This window comes from Neovison vison, chromosome 14 (genome assembly GCF_020171115.1).
Source record: "Neovison vison isolate M4711 chromosome 14, ASM_NN_V1, whole genome shotgun sequence".
NCBI lineage: Eukaryota > Metazoa > Chordata > Mammalia > Carnivora > Mustelidae > Neogale > Neogale vison.
The window spans coordinates 6,434,018-6,457,192 of NC_058104.1; the positions used below are offsets into that span (position 1 = coordinate 6,434,018).

Consider the following 23,175-nt stretch of genomic DNA (forward strand, 5'->3'; position numbering starts at 1 on the left):
GGTATCTTTTCTCCTGCCTTCTCCTATGACCCTAATGGACCTCCACGAAAATACGTTCCACACTGACTTATAGTTAATTCTGCCTGGTTCTCAAATTATAATTAGCAGGATGTCTTCCCAGAGATACCAGAAAATTGGGGTTGAGTGAAATGTTAATTTACCAGCCTGCTCTAAGGCTCAGAACCAGTTAACCACAATATATAATAAAACTCAAATCTTGTTAGCATTCCTTCGTGTTCTCTTTGACCTTCCATGATGGCTAATAACAGAAGGCTTTTTACCTTGCTCAGTGTAGTTTTGTGGTGATGTTTGCCATTATTTATGGCAACAGTATAGCTTATTAGAAATGCATCTTTGGGGCCGTCTGGGTGGCTCAGTGGGTTAAGCCTCTGCCTTCGGCTCAGGTCATGATCTCAGGGTCCTGGGATCGAGTCCTGCATTAGGCTCTCTGCTCAGCAGGGAGCCTGCTTCCCTTCCTCTCTCTCTGCCTGCCTCTCTGCCAACTTGTGATCTCTGTCAAATAAATGAATAAGATCTTTTTAAAAAAAGGAAATGCCTCTTTGTGGGGCGCCTAGGTGGCTCAGTCGTTAGTGACTTCAGCAGGTCATGATCTCAGGGTCTTGGATCAAGATCTGTGTCAGACGGCCTCCTCAGCGGGGAGTCTGCTTCTCCCTCTCTGCTTTTGCTCATTTTCTCTCTCTCAAATAAATAAATACAATCTTTTTTATAAAAGAGAGAGACAGCAAGAGAGGGAACCCAAGCAGGGGGAACGGGAAAGGGAGAAGCAGGCTTCCCGCCGAGCTGGGAGCCTGATGCAGGGCTCGATCCCACGACTCTGGGACCATGACCCAAGCTGAAGGCAGGCGCCTAACGACTGAGCCACCCAGGTACCCCAATAAATAAAATCTTTAAAAAAAATGCTCCATTGCCTCAATGGCATTTAGAGAAAAAGAAATGAGAAACCAGGAAGGATACACACGCACGTGCGCGCGCACACACACACACACATATCTCACATCCTTGCGGGCCATCTGGTCTTTCAACATGCTTCTAATAAACAGCATTGCCAAATCTACACCAGTGAAAATCTTTACAGCCTAAGAATAAATTCGGCTGATCTTGAAACCTGTTCACACATTGTGTCTTTGGCAAATTTTCCACTGAAGACTCCAGCCTTTAAAAATCTTTAGATTATTTTTCTAAATACTGTATGAAGAAGCGTTCATTTTGCTTTTTGGGAGGATAGCTTGAATGACGTTGCTAATTCAGGAACATGTGTTCTGTATCCTCAAAGATAGCATCCACTGAGCGTCGAGAGAAAAAAAAATAACTTACAAAAAAAGGGAAGTGAGCTTTTTACAGAGGCAATAAATGTGGCTATGTCTAATGCTGCAAAAATAAGGGAAACTAAAGATTAGTGCACATACTTTGAAAAATATTTTAATAACAACAAAATGAGCCAAAAGGTAAAAACCCTGAAATATTTAAAATGGTCTTGGCCAGAAAGACAATGGATAGTAAATACAGTATTATGAGCATTAAAAGGTTCAATTCTTCCTTTTTTTTTTTTTTTAGGACTTAAGAAAAAAATTTTTTTTAAGACTTTATTTATTTGAGGGAGGGAGAGAAAGCACAGGTAAGCAGAGTCGCAGGGAGAGGGAGAGGGAGAAGCAGGCTCTCCACTGAGCAGGGAACCCAATGCAGGGCTCGATTCCGGGACCCTGGGATCACCACCTGAGCCAAAGGCATCCGGTTAACCAACTGAGCCACCCAGGCGCCCCTTAAAAAATTTTTTTTTAAGATTTTTATTTATTTGACAGAGAGATCACAAGTAGGCAGAGAGGCAGACAGAGAGAGAGGGGAAAGCAGGCTCCCCGCTGAGCAGAGAGCCCAGTGCAGGGCTCCATCCCAGGACCCTGAGATCATGACCTGAGCCGAAGGCAGAGGCTTAACCCACTGAGCCACCCAGGTGCCCCTAAAAATTTTTTTAAAGTAATCTCCATATCCAAGGTGGGCTTGAGCTCACAACCCTGAGATCAAGAGTCCCATATTCCACCAACTGAGCCAACCAATCGCCTCCTGCCAAAAAGTACAATTCTTATGCAGTAGATATTCAAAGAAAAATGATAATGCTAAATAATAGTCATAATGACAAAACTGATAGTGTCCGCTGTGATTTATAGTCTTTGGATTATAGGTGAGTAAAGTGAAAAAATATTTTTAATGATTTTGAATGTGAATTTCTTTCCTGGTAGAGAAATTTATTTTATTTATTTATTTATTTATTTAATAAAGATTTTATTTTTTAATAAAGATATTCTCTATTCGTCAGAGAGAATGCACAAGGAGGGGGTGTAGCAGTCAAAGGGAGTAGCAGGCTCCCCACTAAGCAAGGAGCATAAGGTGGGACTCTATACCAGGACCCCAGGACCATGACCTGAGCAGAAGGCAGATGCTTAGCTGACTGAGCCGCCTAGGTGTTCTTCCCCCCCACTAAAGATTTTACTTATTAATTGACAGGATGAGAGAGATCACAAGTAGGCAGAGAGGCAGGCGGGGAGGGGGGAGGGCTGTGGGGGAGAGGGGGTGGTAAGCAGGCTCCCTGCTGAGCAGAGAGCCCGATGGGGGACTTGATCCCAGGACCCTGAGATCATGACATGAGCTGAAGGTGGAGGCTTAACCCACTGAGCCACCCAGGCGCCCCAGACTTTTTTTTCAAGTTAAAGTTCTATTTATTTTAGAAAGAGAGAAATCATGAGAGGGAGGGGAAGAGGGAGCAGTAATGAAACCCCGGCAGACTCAGCACTCTGGGCAGTGTGCAGGACTGGATCTCACAACCCAGAGACCACAACTGGATACCAGGACTGAGGGGAACCAAGAGTCAGATGCACCTTGAAGCTCCCCTTAAATGACTTCTAAAAGTTATTTAATGCAATAATGATTGTTATTGCAAACCCATTTCAGAGCAAAGAATTTTTACACTTAAATCAATTTTTCACACTGTTGCTTTCTTAAAAGGCTTGAGATTTGCTTTTAATTTCATCAGTGAAACTCTTTTTTCCTCACCTGTACCAAATTCCCAGACTTTCAGTGACGGGCAAAATTATTAAAGATTAAATTTTACCTAAGTCAACACTGAACAACAATGGCAGGGGTCCTGAAAACATCTACATGGGGAGCATGTTTTGCCCCCCCGCCCCAGGAAGCCTCTCTTTGTTTGCTTTTTATAATTCTGGTTAGATATATATAACATCAAACTTGCTATTTTAACTGTTTTATTTTGATTGATTTTTTTAGGTGCAAAAAGGTAGCTTGATTAAAGCACGGGAAAGGACCCGTGGGCAAAAAGAGCTGCCTATTTTAACAGTTTTTAAGTGTACAGTTCCCCGTTATTAAGGACATTGACATTGTACATTGTAATTCAAATTCACTGTTCACCTTCTCGTTTGTTTTAATTTTCCGCCTGACCATTAGGGGGCAGACGGAGACAACGCATCGCGGCTCTGCCGGAGCATCCCGCCCCCGCCTCGCCCACGCATGCGCGTCTCACCTGCGGAAGGTGACAGGGGGCGGGGTAGGGGGCGGGACAGAGATGCGCAGGCGCGGCGCGGGCATTGTGACGTCAGGCCCCGCGGCCAGGCTTGGACCAGGCGGCGTCTCGCGGAGGCGCTTCCCGGAGTGTGACGCGCTGACTACCCTCCCGCCGCCCGCCCGCCCCCGACCTCGCCACCGCCTCCCTCGCTCCCTCAGCGCGCCGAGCGCGGCCCAGTGGCCGGGGTGGAGGCCCGGGGGCAACGCGGCGCGGAGAGGGCGGGCGGGCTTCGGAGCTCCGGGCGGTCCGGGTCCGTGGCCGGTCGGTGCGCGGCAGCGGGCGGCGGGCGCCGGTCTATATGGCGGCGGCTCTGTCGGGCCTGGCTGTCCGCCTTTCGCGCTCGGCCGCCGCCCGCTCCTATGGGGTCTTCTGCAAGGGGCTGACCCGCACCCTGCTCATCTTTTTCGACCTGGCCTGGCGGCTGCGCATCAACTTCCCCTACCTCTACATCGTGGCTTCCATGATGCTCAACGTCCGCCTGCAGGTGAGTGAGCCGCGCCTGCCTGGCTGGCCCTTTTCCCCCGACCCTCCCCGAGTGCCGGTCCGCCCCCCGGGGCCCGGCCCAGCCCGCCCGGGACGGCGAGGATGCTGACAGGAGCTGCCAAGCTGGATGCTGAGTGTATGCCAGGCACTGTGCCTTTCTCCTGCAACCCCACGGGAGGAAAACCCGCTGAGGTTATTGTTGTTCCCCGTTCTGCAAATGAGGCTGGGGGCGGGGTGGAGCGGCTTCCCGAGGCTGAGGCTGTACAGCTGGGGCGTGGGGTCCGCGGGGATGGTGGAAACTGGCACCGGTGGAAAGGCCCTGAAGAGGAAATTTTGCCCAGAAAATTATATATGGTTGGGTTTGCGAGATGGGTTTGTGGTTGACTTTGCTAGTTGCCAAACTTTACGAAGCTCTTCAACAAATTATTTTTGATCCCTAAAATGAGTTAGTATTTTGATAGCTGTATCTGATTAATCCTGTTCGGAATGGAAGCGGGGTGAGGCTGAAGAGGAGGCAAAATGAGGTGGAAGGGGCAGAGACGCAAAAGGTTTCAGAGTCCCGAAACTATTCAGATGTGAGAAAGTGGACACACACTCAGCACCCTGGAGATCGCCTTTGTTGTAAATGACGTTCCTTCATCCCGTGGTAATTACAGATGTCTTTTTCTAGTGGGATGAAAAGTCGTCGGATTGAGAATTTTCCTTTATAAGTGTATCATAGATGGCCAGATGCCGAGCTCCTGTTGGAGTGCCTGGCGCGGGCTTGGATGGAGGAGGGACAGGTTCTTGCCCTCACGGAGCTTCCTGTCTGACAGTACTTGTGTGGCTCCCTCATGTGCAGAATGAGGAAGGCTGAGTGCTGGGACAGGGCTGTTGAGACCATGCAGGTGTTGTCCTTTTTGTCCCCTCTGGTTTGATTGTATCAGCATGGAATTGTCTCTGTACCTGGACCCTTGGGTTTTGGTGCTAATCACTCGTGATGGCTACTTAAAACCAGTTGTTTTTTTTTTTTTTTTTAAGATTTTATTTATTTATTTGACAGAGATCACAAGTAGGCAGAGAAGCAGGCAGAGGGAGAGGAGGAAGCAGGCTCCCTGCTGAGCAGAGAGCCCGATGTGGGGCTCGATTCCAGGACCCTGAGACCATGACCTGAGCCACCCAGGCGCCCCTTAAAATCAGTTCTTGATCAAAATTGTGTTAAGGTGAGATGAGATGAACCTGCCTTTCTGTTCTAAGATCCAAATTGGGATACTTTTATTTGAACAAGGGGTTCTGGCACCCCTAAGTGGAAGTACCAGAATGGAAGAGTGGAAAAGTGAAATCTTTTTCTAGCAGGTAGTAGGAACGAGTTAAAGGTGCTGGGTGTGGCGATTGGGGGAAACCAGAAAGCCTGTGCTCTAGCCAGTTGCCACTAGCCAACAGTTGTTCGCTAGATCTAGTGTTTTTCAAGAGGAATTGGAAATACTAATTTTTAGATACCATATTAACTCAAGTTTTAAGAAAGTAAACTTTGTGGGGGCGCCTGGGTGGCTCAGTGGGTTAAGCCGCTGCCTTCGGCTTAGGTCATGATCTCAGGGTCCTGGGATCGAGTCCCGCATCGGGCTCTCTGCTCAGCAGGGAGCCTGCTTCCCTCTCTCTCTCTGCCTGCCTCTCCGACTACTTGTGATTTCTCTCTGTCAAATAAATAAATAAAATCTTAAAAAAAAAAAAAAAAAAGAAAGTAAACTTTGTGGCCAAAACACGTCTGCATTTGCCCCCCCCCCCAAGCTCCTAGTTTGGAACTTTTTGTCTAGAATTGCATTAATGCTTTGCAGTCACATGCAGAATTACAAGAACTACTGTAAGAGAAAAGCTAGTACATAATGGTAAAAATTACCATGTTTTGAAAAAAAAATTACCATGTTTTGTACATTAAAAAAAAAAATCACCTTTGTCATACATTCCTTTACTTGTATATGACTACCCTCTAATCCAGACCACCATAATCACTCACGTGGACCATCTATTTCCCACCGGGCAGTAGAGAAGTCTTTTTTTTTTTTTTTTAAACATAGGTGTCCTTTCCCACAAAACAACAGAACAAAACTGCTTCTCGTTGCCCACAGGAGGCACTTCACACATATTTTTATCCTGCAGATCTGGCTTTTGCCCACCTCTCTAACTTCTTACTTGGGTTGCTTCTTGTTTACTGTTCTTTCCCACAGTTTCCTTACTACTCTCTGCCTATCTGCCCCTGGGCATTTGGACAAGCTGTTCTTCCTTTGGTTCAGTCATTTGGTACAGTTTCACACTTCATTTCTGATTTCAGGATGTGCATGATCACCAAATCCATGTGATCTTGCACTTTTGCTCTCTTCATTGCAAGAGTACTGAAGGCTTGCTTGTTCCATAAGCAATAAGGAATAAAGGACTCCATTTCTAATGTGATGCTTAGGGTTTCCAAATCTCACAGTTGTTTGTAGTTGTTTGAAAACCTCAGGAACAGTTATTCAAGTACAAATTTCATAATAAGGAATTTGCACCGTAATGATTGAGAGTAGATGTATTTAGGAGGAGGGAAATTAACTTTACTTGGAGTGGTTTGAGCTGTCAGAAGGACTCAGTGCTCACCAATCCCAAAAGCCCGTAATGGGTGACTTGGTGTACTTGACAGTACGTGACCTGGATTAGCCGTCCAGGTGCAGCACAGCCCAGGAGTTGAGCTATAGGGGTAGCGTGTGGGCTGTTAGGTGAGGGGTGTGGTGGGGGCAGGGGAGCACAGAGTGGTCACCAGGGTCGTTGGCGGCTGTCTAAGAACTCAGGTGCCACGGCAGTCACTTCACGTGCTGAGGCGGGGAGAGGGTGGGAGCGGGGTGTATCTCTTCTTTACTCTGATAGTTAATCTGCTACTTAAAATGCCCTTGCAGGTTTAGAGTTGCTGTTCATTTGTGGAAAATCACTAATTAAATTAATCTGATTTAAGGGTTTAATTACTCTGGCCTCTTGTAAAGGGAAGTGCCATGGGAAATAGCATCCAAGTAAGAGGACAGCTGAGGTGGCTGCCTTTTTACTCACCACACTGTGTCCCCAGCCTCTGCATGGTAGGTGCTGGACTAAAGGATGCTATGTCCCGTGTGTTTACTTAGGACGTCTGCATCGTTTGCAGACCTTCTCAGGAGATTGATACCTCTTTAACATGCAAGGTGATTAAATGAGAAAACAGATGCAAAAGAGCTTTGTAAACCTAGGAGCTTTATGATTTTAAAATATTGTTTGCAAAAAATAAAAATATAAAATACTGTTTGGAAGCCTAAGAAAAAATAAATTTTAAAAATTCTGAAAAAAAAATTTGTAAGCAGCCTTAATCTGCTAGAGTCATTAGCATCCTACTTATGCAGAATCCAAAATACAAGTAGAAAAATGAAAATCTGTATGAAATACTAAGTTAAAAATAGTGGGACATCTGGGTGGCTCAGTCGGTTAAGCATCTGCTTTTGGCTCAGGTCATGATCCCAGGGTCCTGGGATGAGTCCCAAATCGGGCTCCTTGCTCGGTGGGAAGCCTGCTTCTCCCTCTGCCTGTAGCTCCCCGTCTTGTGGTCTTATGCTCTCTCTCCCGTGCTCTCTCTCTGGCAAGTAAATAAATAGAATCTTAAAAAAAAAAATTAAAATTAGTAAAAACAAGATGATAGACTGTGCGGAGAACCTATGTAACTGGTTATGCCTCCAACTTTTCAGTTATGCTGCCTGAGGGAAGAATCAAGTATCTTGGGCTCAGGTCACCTAGATTTATAAACGATTAAAAGGGAAGGTCTCCAAAAAAAAAGGAAGGTCTCAGGGGCGCCTGGGTGGCTTAGTTGGTTAAGTGTCTCTGACTCTTGATTTTAGCTCAGACCATGACCTTAGGATTTTCAGAGCCCTGAGCTGGGTATGGAGCCTACTTAAGATCCTCTCTGTGTCCCTCTGCTCCTGTCCCCAAGGGGGGAAAAAAAAGAAGGCCTCAGAAAGGTTAGAGAAAGGACATGGTGAAGGTGGATGATCGTTGTCACACTGAGCAATGTCCTTGTCTACCGTGACATGGGCCACACTGCCCTGGAGTGATCTGCGCTAGCCAGGCCGGGGAAGCTTCCTCTGGTTCCTCTGTGTGTGCGGGCTCTCTCCCCTGGTTCTGACCGCTCTGTCATAGTCTCCTTTCTGATAGACTTTGTCAATCCACAACTCCCTGTCTTTGTGTTCACCTGTCACTTAAAAAATCTGTATTCGTTCATTCCAGTGAAATAAAAGAGTTCAGGAGTGTAGGTGGGCGGGAAGAACTGGTTGCCTTGTAAATAAAGCAGGTGGGCTTCGTTGATTAGGTGGCATTTGAACAAAAGCTTTTTTTTTTTATTAGGATTTTATTCATTTATTTGATAGAGACTGCAAGAGAGGGAACAGAAGCAGGGGGAGTGGGAGAGGGAGAAGCTGCTCCCCATTGAGCAGAGAGCCTGATGCGGGGCTCGATCCCAGGACCCTGAGATCATGACCTGAGCTGAAGGCAGAGGCTTAATGACTGAGCCACCCAGGCGCCCCTGAACAAAAGTTTTTGAAATCAGCGGTGAGGGCTTTAAGCCTTGGGGATGGGGAGATGTCTGAGTTAGAGGTGTATCTTGTTTTGTGGAGAGTAGGCCCTACAGCGGATGCAAGCCTGGCTTGTTCTAGAACAGGAGGAGGCTGGTCCATGAAGAAGGAGCTTCAGACTGAGAGGTGTAGGAGCATTGAAAGGACTTTGGCATTGACTCAGGTTGCATGGTCTTAAGTCTGAACAGTTTCAAGAAGCAGTAACTATCCCGAGATCCTAGTTACAGGCCAAAGTGCAGCTTGAAATGAGTTTTATTCTGTTGCTCGATTGGGGAAAATTAGAGATTATTAAGAAAATGTTTAAAAGTATATAAGCTTTGCGAAATCTTAATGAGTCAAGTCAGAAGCATCAGCTCAGTTAGGAATTTGTTCTGGCTTCTGAGCTGAGGAACGACTGCGCACTTTGAGATGATAAGTACTGAACATGCGGAAAACACAGTAGGGAATCTTTCCATTCGAGTGAATGCCTTCATCATGGTTTGTTTTTCATAAACTTTAGAAAAATTTTCAACCTATATAAAATTTGAAAGAATGGTGCAGTGAATATCTGTATTCTTGAGTCAGGTTTTTTGGTTTTGTTTTGTTCTTAAGTCTTACACAAAGTCCTATAATGGGTCAAGCAGATACTAAAGTGTGTTAGATCTATATGTGCTGATGTTAGGAGATACCAACCAGGGACATCTGGGTGGCTCAGTCAGTTAAGCCTCTGCCTTTGACTCAGGTCATGATCCTGGGGATCTGGGACCAAACCCCATGTCAGGCTCCTTGCTCAGCGGGGAGTCTGCTTCTCCCCCTCCCTCTGCCTACCTCTTTCTCTAAAATAAATAAAATCTTAAAAAAAAAAAAAAAGATACCAACCATATATAAAGTGAAGAAAAGTGGGGGTGCCTGGGTGGCTCAGGCCATTAGACATGTGCTTTCAGCTCAGGTCATGATCCTGTGTCTTGGGATCCAGCCCCATATCAGGCTCCCTGCTCGGTGGGGGTAGGGGTGGGGGGGGTCTGCTTCTCCCTCACCCCCTGCTGCTCCTCCCCTGCTTATGCTATCTCATTCTTGTGCTCTCTCAAATAAATAAATAAATAAATAGAATCTTGAAAGAAAAAATGTGTTTGCCTATACCTGGGGGGAGCAGCCCTAATTCAGGGGAGAGCCTAGGCATTGCTTCTCAAACGATCTGTGGAGAAGAACCAGTGGTTCTTTACTTGCACAGACAGGGGTGGCTTATAAACCACAAACATATTTCTCACAGCGTGGAAGCTGGAAAGTCCAAGATCGAGGCACCCTCAGGGCCGGGCCCTTGCGAGAGTTCTTTTTCCTAGCAGGTGCCTTCTTGTCTCATAGTCAGGGGGGCTGGGGGGTCTCTGTGGGGTGATTTTGTAAGAACGCCAGTCCCGATCGTGAGGGCTCTACTCATGACCTGCACACTTCCCAGAGGCTTCCCTGCCTTAGTACGGCCATCTTCAGGTTGGAGTTTCAGCATATGAATTTGGGGGGGACAGACATTGAGACCATAGCACCTTCTGATAGTTTTGTAAGGGCCGATAAGGGTCTGCTTGAGATCCCCCTCCATTCATGGGCACATACGCATTTTCTCTCTCTCTCTCTCTCTCTCTCCACCTCCCCCTCCTTCCCTCTCCCTAATAAATAAATCCTTCATTTAAAAAAAAGTTACATGCTCTTCCCACTGAGCCAGCCAGCTTCTTCCCACTCAGCCACCTCTGAGTGTTCTTAATTCTGTTCTTACATGATCACAATAACAAACTGGGGGATGGAGGTGGGGAGGGACATGGGATGGTGGTGCCTCTTACCTTCATAAGGACTTTGGCTTGTACTCTGAGCGAAGTGGGAGATGTTTGTGTAATGTGATTTACTTTTTTTTTTTTTTAATATTTTATTTATTTATTTGACAGAGAGAGAGAGATCACAAGTAGGCAGAGAGGCAGGCAGAGAGAGTGGGGGAAGCAAGCTCCCTGCTGAGCAGAGAACCCAATATGGGGCTTGATCCCAGGACCCTGAGATCATAACCTGAGCTGAGGGCAGAGGCTTAATCCACTGAGCCACCCAGGCGCCCCAATGTGATTTACTTTTTTAAGGGATTTTTTTTTTAATATTTTATTTATTTATTTCACAGAGAGAGACACAGTGAGAGAGGGAACACAAGTAGGGGGGTGGGAGAGGGAGAAGCAGGCCTCCTGCCAAACAGGGAGCCTGATGTGGAACTCGATCCCAGGACCCTGGAATCATGACCTGAACTGAAGGCAGATGCCTAACGACTGAGCCACCCAGTCGCCCCTAAAGGATTATTATTTTTTTTTTAAGATTTTATGTATTTATTTGACACAGAGAGAACACGCACAAGCAGGGGGAGAGGCAGAGGGAGAGGGAGAAATAGGCTCCCTGCAGAGCAGGGGAAGCCTAATATGGGACTCGATTCCAGGACTCTGGGATCATGACCCAAGCCGAAGGCAGTGGCAAAGTGTGTGTGGCAGTGGCACACACTTTACTACTTATTTATATATCTGTCATCCCTTTTCAGTAAGGATAAACTCTTTGCTAATCTTGTTTTATCTATTTCCTCAAGCCTACACCATCTTCATCTCCTCGCCCTACACTGGGGTATTAAAAAAAAAAAAAAATCCAAACCAGAATGAGGTTTTTGGTTTGTTTGTTTGTTTCACTTTTTTACTTTGAAATGATTTGACTTAGAGAAAAGTTGCAAAAATAGTGCAGAGAGCTCCCATAGAAGCTTTACCCATCTTCTACTGTTGGATTCTAACTGTACCATAGCACAGTTCAAAACTCAGAGATGAGGGGCACCAGAGATGGGGGGCTCAGTGGGTTAAGCTGCTGCCTTCAGCTCAGGTCATAATCTCAGGGTCCTGGGATCGAGTCCCGCTTTGGGCTCTCTGCTCAGCAGGGACCCTGCTTCCCTCTCTCTCTCTCTGCCTGCCTCTCTTCCTACTTGTGATCTCTGTTAAATAAATAAATAAAATCTTTGGGGGGAAAAAAAAAACAAAACTCAGAGATGAACATCAGTCTGATGTGTTGGGGTTTCACCAGTTTTCCCCACTGTGTCCTTTTCCTGTTCCAGGACCCGACACTGCATTTAGTTGCCGTGTCTCCAATCTGTGACACTTCCGTAGTCGCCTCTTGTCTTTCATATCCATCCGTTGGGCATTCAGGCTGTTGTCGGTTTTTGGCTATTATGAGTGAGTAAGGCTGCCGGGAACATTCACGAATAGGGTTTGTGTGGATGTGATTTCATTTCTCTTGGATATAGGAGTGAAGAGTCGCTGGGTCATATGGTAATCCTGTGTTCAAGCATTTCAGGAGGCTCACTGTTACTGCACTTCAGAGTTGAGGGTGGAAGCGGGGAGACTCTGGGGGGGACACCATGGCGGCTCCTGATGGGGGGGGCAGTGGGGGAGCTACTGGGAGTGGCTGTGCTGTGTTTGTTTGAGGCAACATGCCTCTCTTATGTAAGTACTTCCTTACGTGGTATGTCAGTGAAAGACTCATTCACTTTTTGGGGGTGGGAGTGAACTACCCATGTTTTTTGCCCATTTTCCTGTTGGTTGTTGGTGATTGTAATTTCTCAGAGCCTTGTATCTGTTAGGTAAGAGTTAAAAAGTGGGGTTTTTTTTTGTTTGTTTTGTTTTGTTTTGTTTTAGTTACATTTTGATTTTGCTTATGATGTATATTTGACATACCAAACTTTACTTACTTGTTTTTGAAAAAGCTTCTTTGTTTCTCTCTTTTAAGTAATCTCTGCACCCAGTGTGGGTCTTGAACACTCAATCCTGAAATTAAGAGTGGCATGTTCTACTGACTGAGCCAGCCAGGCACCCCTGAGGTTTATTTTTATGTAGTCAGATTTAATAATCTTTTTTGACTTTGGATTCGCCCTAGTTAGAAGGCCTTCCTAGGGGCACCTGAGCGGCTCAGTTGGTGAAGCGTCTGCCTTTGGCTCCAGTCATGATCCCAGGGTCCTGGATCAGTCTCTCATTGGGCTTCCTGCTCAACAGGGAATCTGCTTCTCCCTCTCCCTCTGCAGTTCCCCCTGCTTGTGGGCTCTCTCTCTCAAAATAAATAAACTCTTTAAAAAAAAAAAAAAGACCTTCCCAACTTTTAGGCTATGAGGAATTCAACCCTAATTTATTCTGGTTAGAAAATACATATACATACATAAAATCTCCTGTGATAAGTATCCAGATTGCACTGCTGTGAAAACTGTGTGAACGACATTTTTGTCCTTGAGTGTATGTTACTAGAAAGTGAGCTTCAAGAAGAAGAGCCCTGTTTGTCGTAACACCAGTGCCTAGAACAGTGCCTGGTCCTGGAGAGGAGCTCAGTGAACACTTCCTGATTGAATTTGTAGCAGGAAATTGTCGGAGTAGAATCCTGAAGGAAAGGTTATTTGCATTGTAAATAATTTTAAAAGTTAAAATGCTCCCTGTTGACTGGTCGGCCACTGCAGCCTGGGCCTCGGCTTCCACCCCTCCCCGGAAACATGCAGTCTGTGTTGAGGCCACTTCCATGTTGCCATCCGGTGGTCACTCCTGCGTCTTCTGCTTCACAGAACCCTCCCCCACACCCCATTTTGTTGTTCATTCCCTAAAACACTCTTGGTGACGATGAGAGCTGCTGTTTATAGCATGCCAGTCAGAGAAGTTGCGAGGCGCTCTCACACAGTGAGTCCTCACAGCACGCTGAGGTCAGAGGATTGCCCGAGGTCCTGGAGTCGGGACACAGCCCACGTGTGAGCATACCTTTGGCAGGCAGGTGAAAGGGGGAGGAAACAGGGTGGTGGCTTAGCGAGAGCCGCACGGCTGGCTTTTTAAGGGCAGGTTTGATTTAGATGTGCTGAGTGATTGGTAACAGGAACTCAGCACTCTTAGTAAGTTTCCTGTGGTTATGATTCAGCTTAACGGGGAGACTGAGTTGTTCCTGCTTCTCATCCTCTGAGCTGGATAACACCTTCTTTCTTTTCTTTTTTTTTTTTTTTAAAGTCTTACTATTTTTTAAATTTTATTTTTATATTGCCTTAAGTAATCTCTACACCCAACTTGGGGCTTGAACTCAAGACCCCAAGATCAAGAGTTGCATGCTGTACGGACTGTGCCAGCCAGGTGCCCCATGCTGGGTAGCAATTTCAAGAATGTGTTTTGGCCACCTCCTCAGTGTGATTGTTTCAGTCGTGAGCACAGTGATGTTAAGGTATACTGACGTTCACTTCTGGAAGCTCCGGAAGCCAGGCAAGGCCAGGATGAGCCTGGAGTGTGTTTGTGAGCCATTGTGAAGCAGGACCCCACTCTAAGCCATTGTAGTCCCAACCTGGCTCGTGGAGCTGTGTCTTCTTCCAGCCCCCTTTGGAGATAGCCTTGCCAACTGGCTTTCAGCAGCATAGAGGCCAGGTTATTTTTAGTTCACAGAGCAGTGGTATCCAGACTGTCAGGTCCTGGAGGCCATTAATAGCTCAGGTTAGGGAAGGTAAGGTGACAGCAGTCCAAGAGGGCAGCAGCTGCCTAAGTGGGTCAGGCCTATTGTTGTGCAGCCGGTCAGCTGCCTCTAGCCAACAGGGATTTTGGGAGAGGATGATTTCTCCTGTCTGCACTGGAATTGTGGGCGCACCCAGATAATCTTGTTTCCCTGTGCACATCACCCCTCTGGTTTTGTGGCTCCATTTTCAACCTTTTTTACCTTTTTGGGGGCGTGTCGGGTGAGGAAATAAGTTCAGGAACTTACTGCCAGTACCACACTTCTTTTTTTCTGAATCATACTGTTTTGAACTTCCAAATAGACTCCTTCCTTTACCCTGATGGTCTCCGTGTTGGTGGATAAGTTTGCCAGAGTTTATGCTGCTTATTATTTTGTAGACTTAACACAGGGTTAGGGGAGGATGTGGTGATGAGCTTTCTAGGGCTAAGGACAGTTAATTGTATAATTATGTATGTTGGGTACAATGTGATATATCTATATACGTAGTAGGGTGAGAGAATAAGTTATAAAAATATTTCACAAACACAAATACCATATGATTTCACTTACATGTGGAATCTAAAAAACAAAACAAATGAACAAACCAAAAAAAGAAACAGGCCCATAAATACAGAGAACAGACTGATGATGGGTACCAGATGGGCTGGTGGGGGGATGGGAAAATGGGTGAAGGGCAGTGGAAGGTACAGGCTTTCAGATATGGAATGAATAAGTACCAGGCGTGGAAGGTACAGTGTAGAGAATACAGTCCGTGGTATTGTAGTGGCGCTGTGTGGGGGCAGATGGTAGTTGTGCTTGTGGGGAGCAGAGCACGATGTCGAAGCTTGTTGAATCACTTTTGTGCATGTGAAGCTAATGTAGAGTGTGTCAACTGTACTTCCATAAAAAATACTTCACTTGCTTAGAAATTATTTGAAAATTATTTCTGGCTCTCAAAATAACGTGTGTGTCTAGTGTGAAGTTTTTGCTGACCAAAAAAAATAAATAAATAAAGGTAGTTTTTGTTGATTAATTGAGGGATCAGAGCCAAAATGTTTTCACTGACCTGAAATTTTTCTTTTTTTTTTTTTTTAAGATTTTATTTATTTATTTGACAGACAGAGATCACAAGTAGCAGAGAGACAGGCAGAGGGGTGTGGGGAGCAGACTCCCTGCTGAGCAGAGAGCCCGATGCGGGGCTTGATCCCAGGACCCTGAGATCATGACCTGAGCCGAAGGCAGAGGATTTAACCCACTGAGCCGCCCAGGCACCCCTGACCTGAAGTACTTTTGTCAAGATTAAATATGTAGTTTATTACTGAATTTATTAAAGAACTAGATCTTCAGTAAACAACATATTCTAACATTACTAAATATGTGATTATATTAGTGGTACCTTAGCTGGAGTATTTTATTTATTTATTTATTTATTTAATTTTTTTTTTTTTTTTAAAGATTTTTTTCTTTATTTATCTGACAGAGATCACAAGTAGGCAGAGAGGCAGTCAGAGAGAGAGGAGGAAGCAGGTTCCCTGCAGAGCAGAGAGCCCGATGCGGGGCTCGATCCCAGGACCCTGGGATCATGACCTGAGCCGAAGGCAGAGGCTTAGCCCACTGAGCCACCCAGGTGCCCCTAGCTGGAGTATTTTAACACAATTCTGGAAATACTTCATCTTTCTGAACAGCACTAAGTCCTTGTACAAGGACATGCTAAAAGTAGTTAGATAATTTTCCTGAGAGGTGGCCCCTACCTATTAAGTGACATGTTTTTCTTAAGAATTTTTTACTTTATTTTATTATTTTAAAAAATATTTTTAAAAATTTGGGTGTGAGAGGGCGTGAGCAGGGGGAGGAACAGAGGGAGAGGGAAAGCAGACTGCCTGCTGAGTCAGGTGCTTGCCTGCAGGGCTCCATCCCAGGACACTGAGACCGTGACCTGAGCCAAAGACAGATGCTTAATGAACTGAGCCAGCCTGGTGCTTCTCAAATATATTTTTAATACATATTAAAATAAGGTATTTGTAAACATTCTTAAGGAGTGCCTGGATAGCTCAGTTGGTTAAACGTCTCCCTTCAGCTCAGGTCACGATCTCAGGGTCCTGGGATCGAGCTGGACTTTGGTCTCCCTCTCCCTCTGCTCCTCCCCCTGCTCATGTTTGCGCATGCTCGGTCTCTCTCATGTAAATTAAATAAAAGCTAATATATATACACATAAATATATGTGAATATATATTTTTTAAGATTTTATTTATTTATTTGACACCTGAGAGAGAGGCAGGCAGAGAGATGGGGGAAGCAGGCTCCCCGCCAAGCAGGGAGCCCAATGTGGGGCTCGATCCCAGGACCCTGAGATCATGACCTGAGTCAGCGGGCAGAGGTATAACCCACTGAGCCACCCAGGCGCCCCATGGATATGTATATTTGAGAATGCTTTCATTTCAGGAAAATGTTCTTAGTACATTTGAAATCAGTAATATAAATGGAGAGTTTGAACAAATATGCTTTGGAAACTTGAAAGAACTGTCCAGAGAAGTTGACTAGTTTTTGATGGGGTAAACTTTGAAAGTCTATATGACTCTGAACAATGGTGGGAGTTAGGACCCCTGTGCAATTGAAAATCCACAGATTTTTGACTCCCAAAAATCTAACTTAGCAATAACAGTTAACATATATTTTGTGCCATATGCTGTATTCTTAGAAAAAGCCACCTAGAGAAAAGAAAATGTTAACATAAGGAAGAGGAAATCTTTTACAGGACTGTACTGTATTTGTGGAAAAAGACCTGCATAAAAGTGGACCTGTGCAATCGAAACCCATGTTTTTGAGGGTCAGCTGTATTGAATTGTAGCCAGAATCCACACTTAGAAGATTGTACCTCTTAAAAGTTCTCATCACAAGAAAAAAATGGTAATGGGTGGTGACGCATGTCAACTCCTGGTGATCATTTTGTAATATATACAAACATTGAGCCCTCATGTTGTACACCTGAAACCAATGTAACGTTATATCACAATTTTTAAAAAATGGCATCTTGCATTTGTGTATTGCTTTATCCTGTTCAGCGGGTTCCATTGTGTAATGGTTAGCACTCTGGACTCTGCTTTATCCTGTTCAAATACATTTTTTCAGTTCTTTAGAGGATTGATCACATTTCTGTTGGTAAAAATTTTGAACGTGTCCTCCAGATAGAGATGTATTTATAAACTATATGGTTCTCCACCAAAATATGGCATATATTGTAAAACTTAGAAAAACTTAAAGGGGGAATGAGATAAAATGAGCTAGGCAGAGATCAGATATTTTCTCCTCTACTCCTTGAGTTGGGGTCACCCCATTTAGCACCCGCTACACTAGAAGATCGTATGAAGTTTAGAGTTTATTTGGAGCCAATGAAGTTGTGCAAGAAACACATCTAACTGCCCTCTTTTTTGAAGTGCTTGACGCTCTTGGTGTCTATGACATGGAGTTTCTCGAGTTGCTTCGAATCTTCCCCCTTGGTGGCTTTGGGGTGCCCTCACTAGATCTTGGAGAGCCTGGTCTTCTGGATCTTACCATCTTCTCTTTTTTACCCATCTCCCCAAAACTGGAGACTTCAGAATCTGGATCTGAGCTCTGACGTCACTCTTGAGCTAACCACTTTATTAATAATCCAAATGCTTGTCCAGTTCCCACAGTCAGACTCCGTGTGTCCCCATCTGAGCTGTTAGACGTCCTTCCAGACCTGCTGCTCCTCTCCATTCTCCATCCGTGATGCCTTCATTACCTAGAAGTGAAACGAGAGAAACTGGTGGTGGTCTCCCTTTCTACATCCGTCAGCTACCAAGTGGAAAAATATTTTCTCTTTCCTCTTCATCCACAGCCTCAACTCTTCCCCTGTGGAATTGGAGTAGCCTCCTCATTGGTCTATGTGATTCCTTTCCACCCGCCACAGCCACCACCCTGCAGCCCAAGGAGTTAGTCAGAAGTGCAGATCCAGCCACCGTCTCCTGGCCGAATGTCGCTCAGTCGCTCTGCTGATGGAGGCCACGCTCCCTGCATCATGACCCCGTACCTCGTTAGCCCTTGTTGGCTTCACGCCCTCTCCCTTTGCCCTTTTTGCTTCTGCTTCAGCCTCCAGCAATTGTTTATTTTCTTCCTAGTGTACTCTCTTTAGTTTTTTTTTTTTTAAGGATTTTATTTATTTGACAGAGATCACAAGTAGGCAGAGAGGCAGGCGTGGGGGGGAGGGGGAAGCAGGCTCGCTGCTGAGCAGAGAGCCCGATGCAGGGCTCAGTCCCAGGACGCTGGGATCATCACCTCAGCCAAAGGCAGAGGCTTAACCCACTAAGCCACCCAGGTGCCCCTCTCTTTACATTTTTTTTTTTTAAAGATTTTATTTATTTATTTGACAGAGAGAGATCACAAGTAGGCAGAGAGGCAGGCAGAGAGAGAGAGAGAGGAGGAAGCAGGCTCCCCGTTGAGCAGAGAGCCCGATGCGGGACTCGATCCCAGGACCCTGAGATCATGACCTGAGCCGAAGGCAGCGGCTTAACCCACTGAGCCACCCAGGCGCCCCTCTCTTTACATTTTTAAAAAAATGTAACACACTTTCACACTCACCTAGCTTGTTCCCCTGGTTAGAGAAACTGCAGCTTCCTGCCCCCCATTTCTCTGTCCCCACAGCCAAGCATCTCAGCTCCAGCGGGCTCTCCTTGTCCGGATTTCTCTCACTCTGAACTACACACTTGTTGCTTCCTGACTCTTCGTGCTCAGGCTTTGTCTTTCTGTGGGAAACGAGCTGAGTGCTCTCTGGCTTCTGCCTCACGTCCCACGTTTCCATCCCTCCTTTCACCCAGCAGAGCTGTGTGTCTTCCTTACATTGTTCTTCCTTAGGCTGGCCTTCTAGAAAGATAGTAAATACAGTCGATGTATTTCTTTATTTTCCATGTATTAATGCTCTGGGGTTATGATTTTTTAAAGGAACATGGGTCAACATTTTTTTTTAACTCATCAATTAATGAGGGAACTCATTAATTAGATGCTAACTCATTAATTATATTAATTAGATGTTCTAATCGGTTTAAAGGATAATTTAGACAGAACATGCACACACATAATCAGGAATGCCAAAGTGCGGTGCAGATGATCAGTACACATGGTCAGTATTCACAGGGTAATAATCAATTGTATTCCTCTGAACCGAGTTTTTAATTATTTGGATAAGAAATCTTTTTACTCTCACAGTTTTTACAACTCAGAGTCAGGTGCAGGGCCCCCTAAACTCAGGTAACCCAGCGACGCAGTGGACAGTGAGCCCATTCAGCTTGTTTCCTTGTCTCAAGGCTCTTTCACAGCCTTTCTTGACACATCTTCCCCATTGGGGGCATAATGATGTCAAAGAAAGATGATTCTTGGTCACAGAAAAAGCCTGGTCCCATTAGCGTTGCAGGTATAGCAAGAATGTTAACCATATGGGCCACCTTGAGTTTGTTCTGGAACCACTGCTGAGGTTACAAATCAACTTCTGTCCCGAAGTTTTCACGCAGAATCTCGGACTAGTCGAGTTTGAGAGTGGGGATGTAAGCCCAAGAAACTTTCTCCACCCTTTTTTTACTTGTAGTACCTATAAATTCGGTGACTTCTTCTCTTAATGAGACTCCAAAATTTGCTGAGGTCCGTGCCCTGACAGCCCTGATCTTCCTTACCTCCTTGAGGCCGTGACTTCCACGCCGGTTTTTCCTGGGAGGGCTTTGTGGACAGCAGATCTGTAAATAATGTTGACCTTGATTCCTTAAAAGTGGCTTGTCATGCTTGAGTCACTGAGACTCAGTCTCAAATAGGACACGTCAGGTAGGGCCTTGGTTTGCATAATTAAGTCATCCAGTTACATCCTGATTAAATAGAGGACAGATTTTTATAGAACCCACAGAAATAACTAAATAGCTGTGAAAACTACAAAGCCTAAGAATGTTTTTTTTTTTAATTTTAAATATTTTTAGGAAACCCTGCAGTAATAAAGTACTGTTTAGTTTTCTTTCTTCTTTTTTCTTTTAAAGTATGTTCTTTTTGTTGTGATCTCTAATTGGTAGGTTGTCATCCTGTTTTTTGTCAAAATGTAGGAGTCCTTGGTACCAGAGACTGTTAAAGAGATCTTCCTGGGGCACCTGGGTGGCTCAGTGTGTTAGGCCTCTGCCTTCAGCTCAGGTCATGATCTCAGGGTCCTGGGATCGAGTCCCGCATCAGGCTCTCTGCTCGGCGGAGAGCCTGCTTCCCTCTTTCTCTCTGCCTGCCTCTCTTCCTGCTTGTGATCTCTCTGTCAAATAAATAAATAAAATCTTAAAAAAAAAAAAAAAAAGATCTTCCTGTTAGAAGTACCTGGTATGTGTAGGCTCTTTCAAGGGTCTGTCTTCATAATAATACTCCCGATTATCTCTTCCAGGTTCATATTGAGATCCATTGAAGGCCTTCCGCTGACTGGCAGAGGCGTCGTCAGGCTCACCACATCGGAGAACACACAGCATGAGGGACACCTGCCTCGGGAAGGTGCAGGCGGCGGGACAGGACTCAGACTGGCTGCTGTATGGACTTGAAGGAGCACAGGGGGAGAGCCCTTGCCCGACAGATACGCCTTCTCCCTCCTGGATGCCTCAGCCTGCCGTTGATGGGGATGGAAATTCACAAAATGAGGAGTTATCAGTGAAAATGAAAAATGCTTCGAGTGAGGCCAGCCTCTTCCTTCACAATGGCAACAAAGCGCTTCCATGTTTGAAAGAATCATTACGAAGAAATGCAGCTTCTGTAGCGGGTCAGAGCAAGACTGTGCATGTGTTCTGTGCTCCCGCAGAAGAGCGTCCTGCTGGGGTGTGCTGCGGAGTGAGGGAGGCTCTGCTGAAGCACTGGCTGGAAGGAGGGCCCGGGGCCACCAACCGCGATGGAGGACGGGGCCGCACAGCGGAGTCTCGGGCGTCAGGACTACCGCGCCCTCAGAAGCGGTCAGAATCAGGGATTTCTGAGGAGGAACCGCCAAGTGCTCTTCTGGAGGGGCTAGGCTTTGAGTTGGAACTGTCTGGCCTGCATTTCGTCCTCTCTCCACTGCTGCACGCATACCCCCAGGTTTTCCTGAATGAGACACAAAGTGTTTTCCTTGGCCACTCAGAGCCCCTGTTTTCGGAGCCAACGGTAGAATCCAAGAAGATGCTTTCAAGTGTAAGAAGTACCTCGGACGATCTGCAGATAATCCTGGTGTTACTGGCTCTACCAGCTTTTGAAATAGCAAATTCAATACGCCATAGTTAAGGTACAAGCCGAACAATAAAAATAGTGAGATTAATTTTAAAACTTGTCTTAGAATGATTTCTTTCACATGGATCTGGATGCACACGGGGCAGCCGTGAAGTTCCTGCTTCAGTTTGTATGATCAGAGTGGAATTTCTTTGAGTGGAATTTCAACTCACGGGAAGTTGGTTGATGTGACGGAAGACTTTTGAACGTGTTTTAACTTGTGCTTGAAAGACATTCAGTATTGGGATGCCATTTCAAGGAGAACGTTCATAGATCCTATATAAATGTCAGGTTAGAACGGAAAGGTGTAACAACATTTTTTATGTTATCTTCAACGCTCATTCCAAAGGGCTACCATCCTGATAGTCTCTCCTCTCTCTTGGGTGGAAGCGGCCGTTTGTTCAAGTCAGCCCCTTCCTACTTGCTCTTGGCCTTCTGTAGGATAATTTCGGTCTGCAGCAAAATTTGATGACTTTTCTCACCTCCCTTTCCTTCCCTTCAAAATGCAGTTTAAATGGAGGCCCTGCAGTGAAAGTTGCAACATTCGAAGTCCTTCTAGTATAATCCTTTCTCAAACTAGGAGCCTTAGCTGTGTCGCCTGAAATAAAAGTGACCTCGAGACCATCTGCGGCGGCTCAGTTAAGGGGAGACAGACCTCGTATTGCCCCTAAAGTTGCCAGGAGCCGGGAGTATTTCTGATCCCAACATTTTCTCTGACGTAATGTAATCCCTCTGCTGGTTGGGAACTCCGGGAAAGGTCCCTTCAGAGCATGGGTTTCTCAGGCGTCCCAAAGTAAGACTTACCCATTTTCAGGGTTGCTGGTTGCTTCTCTCTGTCTGTGTGCTAACTCACTATGCCATGTGCTATTTTAGTGTTTGGGGAAAATGGAGAAGAAAATGTGTTATTTAGCATAATAAATGTCTTCTTTTACGCGTGTGGTCTCGGGTCACCTTGTCTTTTATCAGTGCCGTCTTCCTCGTACTGAGAAGTCTTTCAGCATCGGTCCAAGTAGGCTGCCGACTTAGAAGACCAGAAGCAGAGCTTGAAAGACAACCTAGGAAGCTAGGTCAGCACTCTGCTCTCACTTTCCTTCCAGGACATAGAATGTGTTGTGATCGCAGCCAGTGTGAAGGACGTTGTCCTAGTTGGGCAGTGAGAGCCCTGCTTAGGACCCTCTGGGGTCACCAAGGGATGGTGAGTTACCAAGGGATGGTCAAGTGAGAACACAGAATTGTTTTAAAATTTAAACAATTTAAAAATTGTTTAAAATGGGAGCTGTGTTCTTGTCAAACCCTTACCCCCCTGCCTTTTGTCTTGTTTTAAATCAAGTCTATTCTTTTGGGGTAGAGCTTTCCATGACCCATCGAATGTTTTATTTCCTTTGTCTTGTAAATTGCAAGAATAGAAATTTTCAGCCAGTTGCAAAGAACAAATAATGGAATTCTCTATTGAATATCCGTTGCTAAATAAATTAGTTATATTAGAATAAGTTGTGTTTTTTTCTGAACACCACTTTGAGGAAATGTTCACAATAACAACTTTTTTCTTTAATTTTTTAATACATGGGGCGCCTGGGTGGCTCAGTCACTTAAGCTTCTGCCTTCTGCTCGGGTCATGAACCCAGGGTGCTGGGATTGAGTCCTGCATCAGGCTCCTTGCTCAGGGGGCAGTCTGCTTTCCCTCCTCCCTCTGCTTGTGCTCTGTCAAATAAATGAAATCTTAAAAAAGATACATTTAGATAAATTGTTTCCATGATTGAGTTATAA

General features: G+C 45.4%; 1 protein-coding gene across 3 annotated transcripts; it reads left to right on the top strand.

Annotated features, from left to right (window-relative positions):
- Positions 1 to 3,718: 3,718 nt before the first annotated feature.
- On the top strand, positions 3,719 to 22,339 carry FAM220A (family with sequence similarity 220 member A). 3 transcript variants are annotated; one of them, XM_044233837.1, is made up of 3 exons: positions 3,719 to 4,076; positions 18,008 to 18,195; positions 20,567 to 20,602. In XM_044233837.1, the coding sequence occupies exons 1-2, from the start codon at positions 3,891 to 3,893 to the stop codon at positions 18,104 to 18,106; spliced, it is 285 nt and encodes a 94-aa protein (XP_044089772.1). In that variant the 5' UTR covers positions 3,719 to 3,890; the 3' UTR covers positions 18,107 to 18,195; positions 20,567 to 20,602. The 3 variants fall into 3 exon arrangements, with proteins under 3 accessions (XP_044089772.1, XP_044089771.1, XP_044089770.1); XM_044233836.1 differs by lacking the exon at positions 18,008 to 18,195 and having other exon boundaries at positions 3,843 to 4,076; positions 20,567 to 20,680; XM_044233835.1 differs by lacking the exon at positions 3,719 to 4,076 and having other exon boundaries at positions 18,110 to 18,195; positions 20,567 to 22,339.
- Positions 22,340 to 23,175: the final 836 nt, after the last annotated feature.